This window comes from Carassius carassius, chromosome 12, assembly GCF_963082965.1.
Source record: "Carassius carassius chromosome 12, fCarCar2.1, whole genome shotgun sequence".
Lineage (NCBI taxonomy): Eukaryota > Metazoa > Chordata > Actinopteri > Cypriniformes > Cyprinidae > Carassius > Carassius carassius.
Window position 1 is genome coordinate 7021213 of NC_081766.1, and position 14692 is coordinate 7035904.

Here is a 14692-nt window from a genome sequence, read left to right on the forward strand (position 1 = left end):
TTTACGGGGACACAGGAACTGACCTCATAAACCATGTTTATGTTGTAGTACCCATGTCATTATAAACATTTGTGTCCTCAAAAACCATATATACCAGCACACACACACACACACACACACACACACAGACTCAGGACATTCTAATCAATGAGGAAGAGCACACACACATAATGAGTGTTTAACTAATCAGGATAATGCACCTGAATCTAGACCATCACCCAGACAGAACTACATGCATATTCCGGACAGGGGTCTGTATAAAAAATAAATCAATAAGTAACAAGAATAAATAATCATCACAGTAATAATGCACTATATAAAATTATCGTGTAATTGTATATAGTATCTTACAGAAATAATAATGTTTAATATTCAATAAGTAATATTTAATATATTTTACAGAAATAATAATATTAAAACAATTACTACTACTACTACTACTACTACTACTACTACTAATATCAATTAATAATTATTATACCCAAACCATATATCTGTAGGAACTACCAGAACATTAGAAACTATTATTAATAGAATTATAATCCTTCAATAATAAATGTTTAATATACAACAATTAAGCCATATATATATTATAGAAATAATAATATTATAATGCTACTACTACTAGCAATCAAAATAATAATAATTACTATGATTATTATTATTATTAACTATTATTATATAAAATATTACTTATTTGTTTCTTATTAAGCATGATTATTGTGCAAATTATACGAATCAAAACTAAAATTGAAAAGTTTAAGTTAAAAATGAATACAGTAAATTTAAAACAGTTACATTTATACATATCAATAAACTATCATTTACTGGACAAAACATCTTTGTAATGCTGGAATCATAAACATCTTTATATTAAGAATTTGATATTAACATCTGCTTGACCTCAAAGCATATAGACATGAACTAGCCACAGAACCCCCAAATATGTTTTTATGAGGTCCTTCAGCTGACAACTGCATAGCATAAACTGTACAGGTGCTATGTGCCAAAGTTTAGGTTTGGAAAACCTGCATTCAACTCAAATCACTCAAAACAGTCTACATTGAATAGGTAATTGCTTGATTTTGCCATGATGTCACAATAAACCACAGTAATGAACCAATCAGCACTGACTCTACCTGCTTAGGCCAGCCCTTTTCCTCCCAGAGTCTCTTCTGCAAAGAGAAGTGATGGTCCACATCTCTAACCATCACATCACAAAAGAAACCAGACCAGGTTAAAGTCCCTTTCTGTCTCCTCTTCATTCCTTTCTTCCTCTCAGTTCAGAAACAAATATTCCTAAACGAGGATGCGTTCAGTAACGTGAGAAGTTCACTCTCAGAAAGCCCCGTGTGTGTAAGCTGAGAGGAATTTGCGGTCAAAGACAAGTGAGCGTATTTGATACAAGAGCCCATGTCTTATTAAGCAGCACGAGGAGCAGAGACATGTACACAGCCACCAGATATTCAAACTTACTTTACACTGCTATCATAACTGGGTGCATATGTGTGTGATGTTTATTAATGTTTGGTAATGTAATCCCTCATTTATTATGCTAATAAAGCTTCTTAAAATCTCCTGACAGAGAATGCGCATGTCCACTAACTAAAACACGCAGTCCAACAAGGGAACATCAGTCTCCCCAACAGAGAGGAAAGTGTTTTCATGAGAAAGAGTCTTTATGAAGCCTCTCTTTCTGCAGCATACAGGAAATAGGAGTCATTTTGCAGTGCTAACTCACACACACTCACGTTCAGCTTAATGAGTGTTTACTCTAAAGAGGCGTGCGGGCATCTGAAATTTCAAAATGTGACAAACAGCAGTAAGGAAAGTGTTCTTACCATTGTTTGCTACATTCTGAAACATGAAAAGCGCATGTTTTTCACAGGCTGGTTCAGAATGTTTGCAATGAGTTGTCATGACAACATATGATACGATATACAGGTGATGGTCATATAATTCGAAAATCATCAAAATGTTGATTTATCTCACTAATCCCATTCAAAAAGTGGAACTTGTATATTATATTCATTCATTACACACAGACTGATATATTTCAAATGTCTATTTCTTTTAATTTTGATGATTGTAACTGACAAATAAGGAAAATCCCATATTCAGTATCTCAAAAAATTAGAATATTGTGAAAAGGTTCAATATTGAAGACACCTGGAGACTCAGCTAATTAACTCAAACCACCTGCAAAGGCCTTTAAATGGTCTCTCAGTCTAGTTCTGTAGGCTACACAATCATGGGGAAGACTGCTGACTTGACAGCTGTCCAAAGACGAACATTGACACCTTGCACAAGGAGGGCAAGACACAAAAGTTCATTGCAAAAGAGGCTGGCTGTTCATAGAGCTCTGTGTCCAAGCACATTAATAGAGAGGCGAAGGGAAGGAATAGATGTGGTAAAAAAAAAAAATAGTGTTCAAGCAATAGGGATAACCGCGCCCTGGAGAGGATTGTGAAACAAAACCCATTCAAAAATGTGGGGGAGATTCACAAAGAGTGGACTGCAGCTGGAATCAGTGCTTCAAGAACCACTACACACAGACGCATGCAAGACATGGGTTTCAGCTGTCGCATTACTTGTGTGAAGCCACGCTTGAACACCAGACAGCGTCAGAAGCATCTCGCTTCAAAAAGGACTGGGCTGCTGCTGGTCCACAGTTAATGTTCTCTGATGAAAGTAAATTTAGCATTTCCTTTGGAAATCATGGTCCCAGAGTCTGGAGGAAGAAAGGAGAGGCACACAATCCACGTTGCTTGAGGTCCAGTGTAAAGTTTTCACAGTCAGTGATGGTTCGGGGTTCCATGTCATCTGCTGGTGTTGGTCCACTGTGTTTTCTGAGGTCCAAGGTCAACACAGCCATATACCAGGAAGTTTTAGAGCACTTCATGCTTTCTGCTGCTGACCAACTTTATGGAGATGCAGATTTCATTGTCCAGCAGGACTTGGCACCTGCACACAGTGCCAAAGCTACCAGTACCTGGTTTAAGGACCATGGTATCCCTGTTCTTAATTGGCCAGCAAACTCTTAATTGTGCCACAGACTGATCGACTCCATGCCACGCCTCATTGCTGCAGTAATTCAGGCAAAAGGAGCCCCAACTAAGTATTGAGGGCTGTACATACTCATACTTTTCATATTCATACTTTTCAGTTGGCCAAGATTTCTAATAATCCTTTCTTTGTATTGGTCTTAAGTAATATTGAGGCAGCTATGGCCTAATGGTTAGAGAGTTGGACTTGTAACCTGAAGGTCGCAGGTTGAGTCTCGGTGCTGGCAGGAGTTGTAGGTGGGAGGGAGTGAATGAAAAGCGCTTTGATGGGTTAAATGCAGAGCACCAATTCAGTGTTACCATACTTGGCAAATGTCACGACTTTCATATTCTAATTTTCTGAGATACTGAATTTGGGATTTTCCTTAGTTGTCAGTTATAATCATCAAAAATTAAAGAAACATTTGAAATATATCAGTCTGTGTGTAATTAATGAATATAGCATACAAGTTTCACTTAAAGAATGGAATTAGTGAAATAAATAAAAAATTTTATGATATTCTAATTATATGACCAGCACCTGTATATATCCAGGAACATACACCGTAATCGTCTATAAACTACAACTCTGTGAGAAGTACATGCTTCCATTCAATTCCATTTAATGAAGAACATTCAATTCAAGAAAGGATCAAGTTTTACAAGAGATTCATTCAAACTGGAGATTTGAATAAAAAAAAATTACATTTTTTGTGTCATAATACATTCTCCTAATACAATTTATTGTTCATTGACTACTACAAGTATGCAATTCCTGGATTGATCTCGACAAAAATTGTAAACATCGAGCCTCTTAAGCCCCTTTCACACTGCACGTCGGACCCGGCATATTGCCGGAACATTGCCGGGTCGCCTTCTGTGTGAAAGCAACCACGTCCCGGGATTTGATTCCGGCATTGAACCCGGGTTGGGAACCTAGTAACATTGCCGGGTTCAACCCGGGACGAGCGCTGTGTAAACAAAAGCCAGATCTAATGGCGTGTCGAAGTGATGACGCACGTTATCACGCGACTCTTTTACCGGTTGTTTTGAAGGAAGATCAACGTTCGCGACGAAAAAATATGTGCAAACTGTAATGAAGCAGATATCAGTTAGTTCCTCATTTTCCACGCTGACGCCGAGATCGTTTGCTTGCTTCAGTGAAAGTATAACGTGCCTAACGTTTTCGACTCGTACATTACACGTCACGCCCTGATGTCACGTGTCATTACGGGATCTTTATGGGTTGTGTGTAAAAGCACGCACATATCCCGGGTAATCACTGGCAGTGTGAAAGTGCAAAATCTAGCGACCCAGGAACAATTGCCAGAACACTTTACCTGTGTATTTGCCGGAATGGCAGTGTGAAAGGGGCTTTAGACGCCATGAATACATTTAGAGAGACGGCTAAGATCGGTCAATCTCCTTACAGCTCAACAAATAGCGAGAGTTTGGGGCGTGGCTACTGTAGCAGGCTGAGCCAGACAGTTTTTAGCCAGTGTGGGAACATGGTTGATGCAATACATGGGAAAATACATTCAGATTCAATTACAGAAATGCAAGCCAAAATACACAGAGACAGACAACAAACACTTTTATAAGATGAAGGAATTTTATTAAATGTTTGTCCTTAAATTGAGACACCAAAATTGAGTTTCTTCTTAAGTAAGCTACAATCATGCTTTTGCCACACGTTAGCTCTTTACGGTCAAACCCAAGATAAAAAAGTAAAATATTGTAATAATAAAAATTAATTAAAAAAAAAAGTAATTAATTCCAACTTCACAACAAGGCTTAAAACACCCTTAAAATCCCACCACTAATATATCTGAACCTTTGCTGCACTCTCCTTTAATAAGCGTATCTGTACACAAGCACAGAAGAGCAAATCCCTGTAGCACAGCTGCACACTTACATAACACACACACAATGCTGTGTGATGTTTTCAGATTTCTGCATTTTCTTTCATTCTGTCTTTCTGTGTGTCCACTGTCCAGCATTTCAGAACAGACGATACTGAACCATAAACTCCCCCTCTATCTGATCCCATGACACAAGCACACACACACACACAGTCAAACTCATTTCACTGAAACTCAATTAAGTCACATCCATTAATGGCTCGTCTAAGAGTTAAAAATAGAATAGCACTCATCTGTCATCAGCTGGATCAGCAGGGAGAAGGACAGACTCCCAAAATCCAAGTTAACCTCATAAAACCAGTCATAGGTTTAGCACAAGAAATACCAGCGCAGTGATTATTTACTCATCTTCAGGTTGATCAAAACACGTGTGACTTTTTCTCATGGAACACAAAATGTCATTTTTTTAAGAATATCCAATTTAATTAACTTAAGTTAATGAGGACTGGGGCTGTCAAGCTTCAAAAAGGACTCAAAGTACCATAAAAGTATTTAAAAAGTAGCTTATAGAATATGAATTGCGTGTTATATTTACATTTTTATAAATAGAGTTTATGGCATATTTTACTCTTTTTAGATTATTACATTTTTTTCAAATGCAACTTTTTATCATGGACTTTTATATTTGAGACTGAAGACAAAGGAATGTTATGCAACCACAATTCTTGCCAATATTCATAAACTAATAAGGGGAAGTCGTGGCCTAGTAGACCTCCAACTGCCGCTGCAGCATAAATGGCTGCCCACTGCTCCGGGTGTGTGTTCACGGTGTGTGTGTGTTCACTGCTGTGTGTGTGCACTTTGGATTGGTTAAATGCAGAGCACGAATTCTGAATATGGGTCACCATACTTGGCTGTATTTCACTTTCACTAATAATTATTTCCATGTTCAGGCAGATAACTTATAAAACAATAAATCATTTTTACACAGTTTTGCAGAGTCATTTTTTTTAAGGTACTAAAAACTAAAAATACTTTAAATGCTTTACATGAATTTAGGCATCACAACATTATAAAGTACAGTTACAGTATGACATTGTAAAACCATCAAAAAGCAATTAAAGTGTAAAAACAGAGAAAATAAGACGCAGAATTAAAAATACAAGCCACCAAAAGGGTGCCAATGTATTGTGCATTCGACTTATATTGCATAAAAAATATACAGGATGAGAGCATTTAAATGTGATTTTAATGTGACCTTCATATAACAAAAATTAACTAATTAAAATCTGTTAGTTATAATAAAAACGAACACTTGGGTTGAGGAAACACCCATATATACACTGAATCCTGTATGTTTTTACACACACTCACAGCTGCTTATAGCAGAAAACTGCCATCTTTGAGTATTCCAGTGACATTATTGCTGATGTTTTAAATATCGTGACAGAGATCTTACAGACACAACCATATAAAGGCACAATCCCTACATCTCTCCCCCCCTCTCTCTCTCAAACTCACATAGCAGGAGATTCACACAAATGCAAAAACTGTGCTGCTAAAAGCAGTCGCCTGAGGAATAAGTCCTTCATGAGCTTCATGCAGCCTGAAATACCCCTCTGTGGATCTCATGCTATTCAGAATAGCTTGGCACCCCGATAAACAACTTGGACGGCACACTTTACCGACCCACAGACAAAGACACATTGTGTCATCTTGTAAGGGCAGGTTTTCTACCCTTTTGGGGATAACTTTTCTGGTTATCAGAATATGTACCTAAAAGAATAGTAAAACCTATCAAAACTAGCACAAATATTCATAAATGGACTAAATAAGGTTTCGTATCTACCAAAATGTGTTCCGGTGTTAGTGTACAATTTTAAAAGTAGTGCTACATGGTAAATGTGATGAAATTAAAAATGTAATCCCATATTTACACGATATATATATATATATATATATATATATATATATATATATAAATTGACAAGAATCATGATATTAATACAGTGCATCTTGAAAAACATGATAATAGAATTTTTTTTTTTTTGTAGTAATCATAATTATCTTATTGGAAGAAAGACAGATGTGAATGGGAAGTACCACAACAACATATTATAGGCTACTGTGTGCATAAAGTGTGATTTTATGACTTTATGATTTTATGACTTTTTATGATTTTATTTTTTAAGACAACAATGTTTTGTTTGTACACAAGAACATAGGCTATATACACAGTTGTGTGTCCTCTAAACAGAAGATGGAAGATCAGTCTGAAATTTACACCCAAACAGACACTTACTGGATGCTTGACAACTAACCAACTTAATCACATGAGCCTGTACAGCCCATCTTAATGTGTTACTGTCACTTTAAGAAGTACTGAACCATGACCTCACCCATGTATGTGACCCGCAGCAGTACACAGGCACAATAATCCTTTACAAAACCTCATAGAAATGTACAAAAAAATACAATTGTCTATATATGCACTTAATTCTCAATATGTGAGAAATACTCTTAAAGAAATCTAAACATTTTAAGAGTTTTCCAACATAGACTCTACCCTCAAAAATTCGAATTTTATTCCTTTTTACACAAATTATGATGACAGGAGCAGATTATTGATTAATAAAGACTTTTGGCGCAGATCCTTGCACAAAACTATGATTCAGCCTAAAAGCCCTGTTAATACAGTTTGACATTTGCATCGCATAACTAGCTCAATATGTATAGCTTTTTTGTGCTGGGTAGCTCACCTGATTCAGAATTACACTTGCAGCACTCAGTTTTGAGTCCAAGGAAAACAAGAGTCACGTTTAAAAAGCTGAAAGACTTGTAGAAGCAAGCTTAGACAGCATGGCCTCTTCAGCAAATGCATTTTTATTTCATGTTTGCTTTTAATAACACTATCGGTTAGGTTTAGGGTAGGGTTTAAAGATGGTACGTAGTTTTCAAGTACAACAGATCAAAAACTTTTAGCCCCACTCATCACAAATTTAATTTCTGAACTGACACGATATGTACAACAACCAACCTAATAAAATGCTGCCAGAATCATATTCATCAGTTTCAGATAACACTTTCAGCACCACTCACTCAACACTTGCAAAATGTACAAAAAGCAATGTAATATTTCACAAAAATGATGCCACAAGCACATTTTTCCATTGAGGTTTCTGAAAGGTTATCTGAGAGTTTTTCCAATGAAAGTTCAACAAGAGGCTTTGGGTCTCTGTAGGGAACTTACTAACAATGTCTTCCGAGAAATCCTCGATTACACCAACGGCTTCATTCCCTGTGGGCAAATCTAGGATTCAACAGAAATATGGGGACCCACCAATAAAATAGTGAAGCAGATCACTACTCAAGATTGCCTATGCCACAAAACACCACATACAGTCATTACATACACAACATTCAAACTGACAGATGTACAGGTTATGCTTTAACTAGTTTCTGCATTAATTAGTTTCTGTATTTCTTTAAAAAACAAAAACTATATACAAGCTTTATAGTAAGACAAAACCTCTGGTGGCCTGAAGCACAGTTCCTAGTTGCCAGGTTTGGGAATTACCTAGAATCCCATGATAATGATGCCTTTGTAAGTTACCTGTTATAGAGCTACACCAATTATAAAGATATATGATTTTTTTTTTTTTTTTTATTAGTAGCAATTCTTTGAACTGTACAACACTAATTGGCTAAGAAATATATATAACAATATTATATATATATATATATATATATATATATATATATATATATATATATATATATATATATATATATATATTCTTATAGAAACAATGCTTTTTATTTTAAATATAAAAATATACATCTTTGTACACTGTACATATTTATGATCCTGGGTATCAAATAAAACCCAATCGACAATCAACACAGAAACAACCATGATAGCTTTCCTCTTATTTTTTTAAGCAATCTTTATTGTACACATATCGGACACAGTGCCTCATTTTCAGGCTTCGCTTGTGTAACTCTTGTTCTATGTCAGTGTGACACCTGAGCCCTCCGTCTACTCAATTGCAACAAATCAGGAGTGATCAGCTGGGATAACTGAATCTCAAATGCAAAATCACACTAAATGTTCACTGGAGAAAGATATTATGGATAGAGGACTCTATTCATTTTGGCCAGAAGTGACAATTCAACGTTAAAACATCTTAATGAGGGATTTGCTCACTACTTTTGTCAAAATGTTATATATCTAAAATATCTAAATGTTAATTGATGGATTGGAGTCATGTGGATTCCTCTTGTGATGCTTTTATCAGATGTTTGGACTCTCATTCTGACGGCACCCATTCACTGCAGAATAGTGCATTGGTTATGCTAAATTTCTCCAAATCTGTTCCAATGAAGAAACAAAATTATCTACATCTTGGATGGACCAAAGGTGAATACATTTTCTGTTAATTGTCAAATTGAGATAAAATAATCCTTTAAAATTAAAAATTTATAGAGACTGATAATCCCAGACAACCGATCAGCTCTAAATTCAAGCCTCAGTCTCACAAAGAGAAGCTACAGTCTGATTAGCTAATGCAATGCGAGCAGAAAGAAAAAGGGTGAGTTGAATGTAGTTAAAGAGTAGCAGAGGTATTTGGGGAAAAGAGAAAAGCAAAGGGAACGTGTAACAATGTAACAGAACCAAGGACACCGCAGATCACAGACACATTCGCATAAACACATCCTTGTTTCACTGCCTGTTTTTCATCTCTCTCTCACACAGCCACTGTACTTTATTATTTACTTCCTGTGATATAAACTACAAATGGACATTAGCATATCAGCTACATCACAACAACACTCCACTTCCTTGTAATAAAGCAACATCAAAACAGCAACACTCTCTCAACTACACTCCAGTCCACACCATTACAATACCAGCTAAATCATTTCAACACACCACATCATCATACTGGCTTTTCCTCATAATAGCAGCACTCCAATACAGCATGAAATTAGCTAGTTATCATAATAGAGCTCCAAAATTCACAGCCAGGACTCAACATAACATCATTTGCTCACCAATGGTTCCTCTGCAGTGAATGGGTGTTATCAGAATGAGAACAAACATCTGATTAAAAACATCACAATAATTCACAAGTAATCCACAGTAATCTAATTAATATAAGAAAAATTGTCAATTTTCCATGCAGTTTATTTGACCCCATTATTTTTTGTGTCATGTAAAAATATACATTTGTGTATTTTAATTATTTTTTTTATAATGTACATGATTTTGTGGATAAAATTTACACAAATAAAATGTTTTATTTCTTTTTTAATTTATACATTATCATTTACAATTCTAAACAAATCATACCAGAAACTATTTTATAGAAATAATTATAAATAATTAGTAATTTTATTCAGTCCAACTATAAAAGATGGAAATTATCCAGCTATGATGTAAACTCAAGAAATAAATTAAACATATTTTTGCTGGAAAATGATATACATTATGATATACCTGCTTTCATTGACAAGGTTTAGCCTAAACCAGGATTAGGCCATAGTTAATTTAGGACATTTAATTAATTTTTATAAACATAAGCATTACTGGTGTGCATCTTAAGACAAAACAAAGGCACTGACATGTTTTAAGATCAGTTAGTGCAAGTTTCTTTCAGTTGAAACAGCTCAGATTTACTTTTTAGTCTAGGACTAGGCTTAAACCTTGTCTGTGAAACTGGGGGAAAGTGATCTATTGTTGTGTGAAACGGCCGGCTGCACCAGGTGAAGTTGATCTGTTGATTAGCAGGGCAGTCATACAAACTCAGTGTAGAGCACCAGCAGAATGCAGCACTGGAAAGTGAACACTAAAAAAACTTGCCTTTACTTGGACTGAAAAAAAAAAAAAAAAAAAAAACAACTCTTGTGCAGAATTAAGCTGCTTACAATCAGAGAAGTAGCAGCCGGTGAGCTTTCATACTTTTCTCTTGTATTAAATTAGACTCTTGTTTATTGCACATTTTATCATTCTTAGGGTGTATTTGGACATTATTGATTTTATTTTATTTGTCATTATTTCTACATTTAATTGGCTGAATTTTTTGTAATGATTGTATTTAGTCACACAGTTCATTTATTAGAAATATGGTATTTGCTGTAGGGCTTAATTTTAGCACTTTTATATTAGTTTTGGGTTGTGGATGAAGGTTATATATATATATATATATATATATATATATATATATATATATATATATATATATATATATATATATATATATATATATATATATATATATATATAATATGAATAAAAATAAAACGCAAATGTTTAAAATCATTAAATCATCAGCAGTGTATTTACTGTATAAATATTTGAATATCTGCTGAATACTTACATGGTCTTCATTATGGTAATTTAAAATCAAGCATTTAATTTTTGTGCGTGTTAAATTCTGTTTTGTATTTGATTGCATCCACGTGTTCTCTAAGTGGTGTTTGTATTTGTGTTTACAGGTTTTTCACCTGACTGATTGAATGAACACTGCTTCGAACTTTCAAAATAAAAAGGAGATCAAAATTGTGGTCAATGAGTGAACTCCAGGTGAATTCTTCTTGTAGTGAGCCAAGTGGGAGAGCTCTGCACACTGAGAACCTTGCAAAACAGTGAGGATTCACTAAACCTCTATCATTTCCAAACCATTCTAACTGATGCTTCTGATATGATCACAAACGTTTGCTATTTCAACAAAATCTGTTATAAAATAAAAATAAATTTGCAAAGCATGACAACACATGTACATTAACAAACTTAAGATGAACATAAGATAAGTAATGCTCAGTCCAGCTGACCCAAAACTGGTCAAATCTCACAGCAGGCCATTCTTAACTTTATTATAAAATCAGATTTGCTGACTCCATATGATTAAAAGGAACTCTATATCAACATGATAAAACTCTACATGATTATAATAACAACTGTCATCTTAGACACATACACTAACAGATGTTTTGTTTAAGAGCAAACAAAGTGGTTACAACTTTCATTTAACAATAAATCATCCACCACACACACACACACACACACACTCACAGATGGCCGGCACTGAGAACACAAACTGTTCTGATCATATGCTAAAAGATAAAATGATTTATTAATGTGAACAAACTTGCTTTTGTCTTCCTCACTCCTCCACTTCCCTCATATATATATATATATATATATCTCAAGCAAAAATCTCAAAGCCTCGGAACATTTAACTGTAAAAGCTGTGTACTGAACGCTATTAGTCTAATTGCTGATCCTGAATGCTGATTTCTCCCCGGTGCAAACCAGACTCTAAGGTATTCTGGGAGATCGGTTGGTGCAACGGTGGTCAAAACAGTAGCCCAAGCTATTATCATCTGTTTTTTTTTATTTTCATCTCATACTACATATATCTATGGACATCACTGGATGCAATTGCAATTATTTTTGGTGAGTTGGTGACTCATGCTGGTACACAGTTCGGACAAGTTTATGTTCAGAACCTGAACCAACCTGTCTATCAAACCTGTTTTTGCTTTGTAAAAGTATTATTATTGTTAATATAATATAACCTGTGAACAAAAGTTCAGACTTCATGGATTTGTGATGGGAAGACTCTCTGTAACTTAATTCAAGTCATTTGGTGTTGACTTAGGCCAGGTCTTAAAATGTAATAATATTTTCATGGACAAATTCCCTGTACATACAAATATGTATCATTTGATCATATTCCAAATTAAGAAACTATAAACTACATAAATTACATGCCACCCAAACATAATTCAGGAGCAACACAAATGATTAGTTCACCTGAGTCCTTCGTTCATTTGTCACGTGACAGATCATAGATTCAGAAACATGGATGGATCTGTCGGCAACAAACAGTAAAAGCCCACTCACGACAAGAATGTTGACCATAAAAATAACTATATTAGTGTTCACATTAACATACCATAATGTTCTGTTTGCTTAATCTCTTTAAAAGGTGGGTGAAATTCGATTGGCTGTCAATGTTTTTAAGTTGGGAAAAAAAAGATCTGAAAGTGATTCCTACAATATCATTCCTCACCCCCATGTCATCCAAGATGTCTTTTTGTCTTCAATCGCAAAGAAATGAATGGTGGCCATTTAAAGAAAATGACCAATCGTTTCACTAGAAAACACCCTTATTCCTCAGCTGGAGAGCCCTTAGAAGCTGCGTTTAAACTCCAATTTGGACCTAAAGCCCGTTGGCCACCATTTAAGTCCATTATATGGAGAAAAATCCCAGAATGTTTTCCTCATAAACGCTAATTTCTTTGCAACTGAAGAAAGAATTACATGAACATCTTGAATGATATTGGGGAGAGAGTAAATATTAGGATTTTTTTATTCTGTAAGTGAACTAATCTATTAATGTTATCAGGATATGCTTCTATGATATGATTTTACAGTTTTAAAGTTTTAAAGTTAAGTATGCCCTCAACAATGCTAATCAATAAAATCTTCAGAACTGACTGTGGGGCGGAGCTTGCGCTAAACTTGCATGGTAGCAGCAATGGAAGGTCGACCCGCTATATGTAGAAATCAAAACAGCATTTTCTAAAAGACGTACATGTCTAGAGTGTTACTATACTTCTTGAAGTCCTTAATTGTTTGTGTGTAAAAACGTTTTTTTCAAATGAGCAAAACAAGTATAGAGCGAACCTCCATATATACTGCTAGGGAATCGCACCGAAGGCTCGTGAACTGAACGCGCGGACAGTGAGCTCTCGCGCTGAACGGACAGCTTTGTTGATTCCGGGTTTTGCTCGTCGTTTTCTGTAAGTGTAGATGGACAGTCGATGGCTGTAACTCGAAAAACACGGTTTGTATGTGCCTAACGTGTAGAGGACATATCAATTATCACTGTTAGCCTAGCAGCAGCTCACTAAAACAAAGCGCAGCACTCACGTAACAGTTACACACAAAAGTGCAAGACATATTTTCATCACAAAAAGCATAAAAACGCTTCAGCTGCAGCAACCCGCCATGTCAACAAAAAGTTCATGTACGTGAGATTGCATTCTACCAAATGCTGTCATTTCTAACGGGTCCCAAAGTAGGGTAATAATAACGTTTCAAACGTGGAGGTAACTTCGCTCTCTCATATATTACTTCATTTGCCCCAATTCTAACTGGCTTCCACGGGTCTGCTGTAGACATGAACAAAGAAGATGGTCGTGCATATTAAAAGAGGATAAAACACACAACGCTTTATTTTCTGGATGAATAAAGCCGTTCTTTCCCTGAGTTATAATGTCCGGACGGTCCCAATCCCTTCCCCCGCACATTTACGCCGTCTATACAGCGCCATATTTGTAGCCATCAGCGGCGCAACAATGTTTCCAGAGCACAATCAGATGATACAGAGAAACAGCATCTCACCTTGGCGATCGCTCTCCTGTACCGCATCGCGGCCTGCTGGACGAGCGAGTGCACTTTTATGTTGCCATCTCCGCACGGAACCACGACCCGAGTTCTTCCAAAACACACAGTCACTTTCATAGCTCCAACTCTCCTTAGACCTTCCCGAATCCAAGGGAAACTCTGGATCAAAGGCTCCCGTGCTCTGATGTCCAGAGCATTAATAATCTTTGGTTCAGCACCTTGGCGCCTCTGTGTAAGTTACGATCGGTACCCGTTCCGTTTCATCGCGGCGGGTTGGCGGTGAATGACCACCTGTTTAGTGTTTGGGATCTTCGTACGGGAACCGCGCTGGGATCAGTCGGTTCAGGAGCAAAGAAAACGGGCTTCTT

At 36.0% G+C, this 14692-nt stretch overlaps 1 protein-coding gene across 2 annotated transcripts in view; it reads right to left on the minus strand.

The window, feature by feature from the left end:
- The window catches only part of LOC132154586 (partitioning defective 3 homolog), a 66387-nt gene extending 51695 nt beyond the window's left edge, over positions 1-14692 (minus strand). The window contains exon 1 of one of the 2 annotated variants that reach the window (XM_059563203.1): positions 14322-14692. In XM_059563203.1, the coding sequence (XP_059419186.1) occupies positions 14322-14441 (120 nt within the window). In that variant the 5' untranslated portion in view covers positions 14442-14692. The remainder of the gene's footprint in view (positions 1-14321) is intronic. The other variant, XM_059563204.1, reaches the window with a different exon arrangement.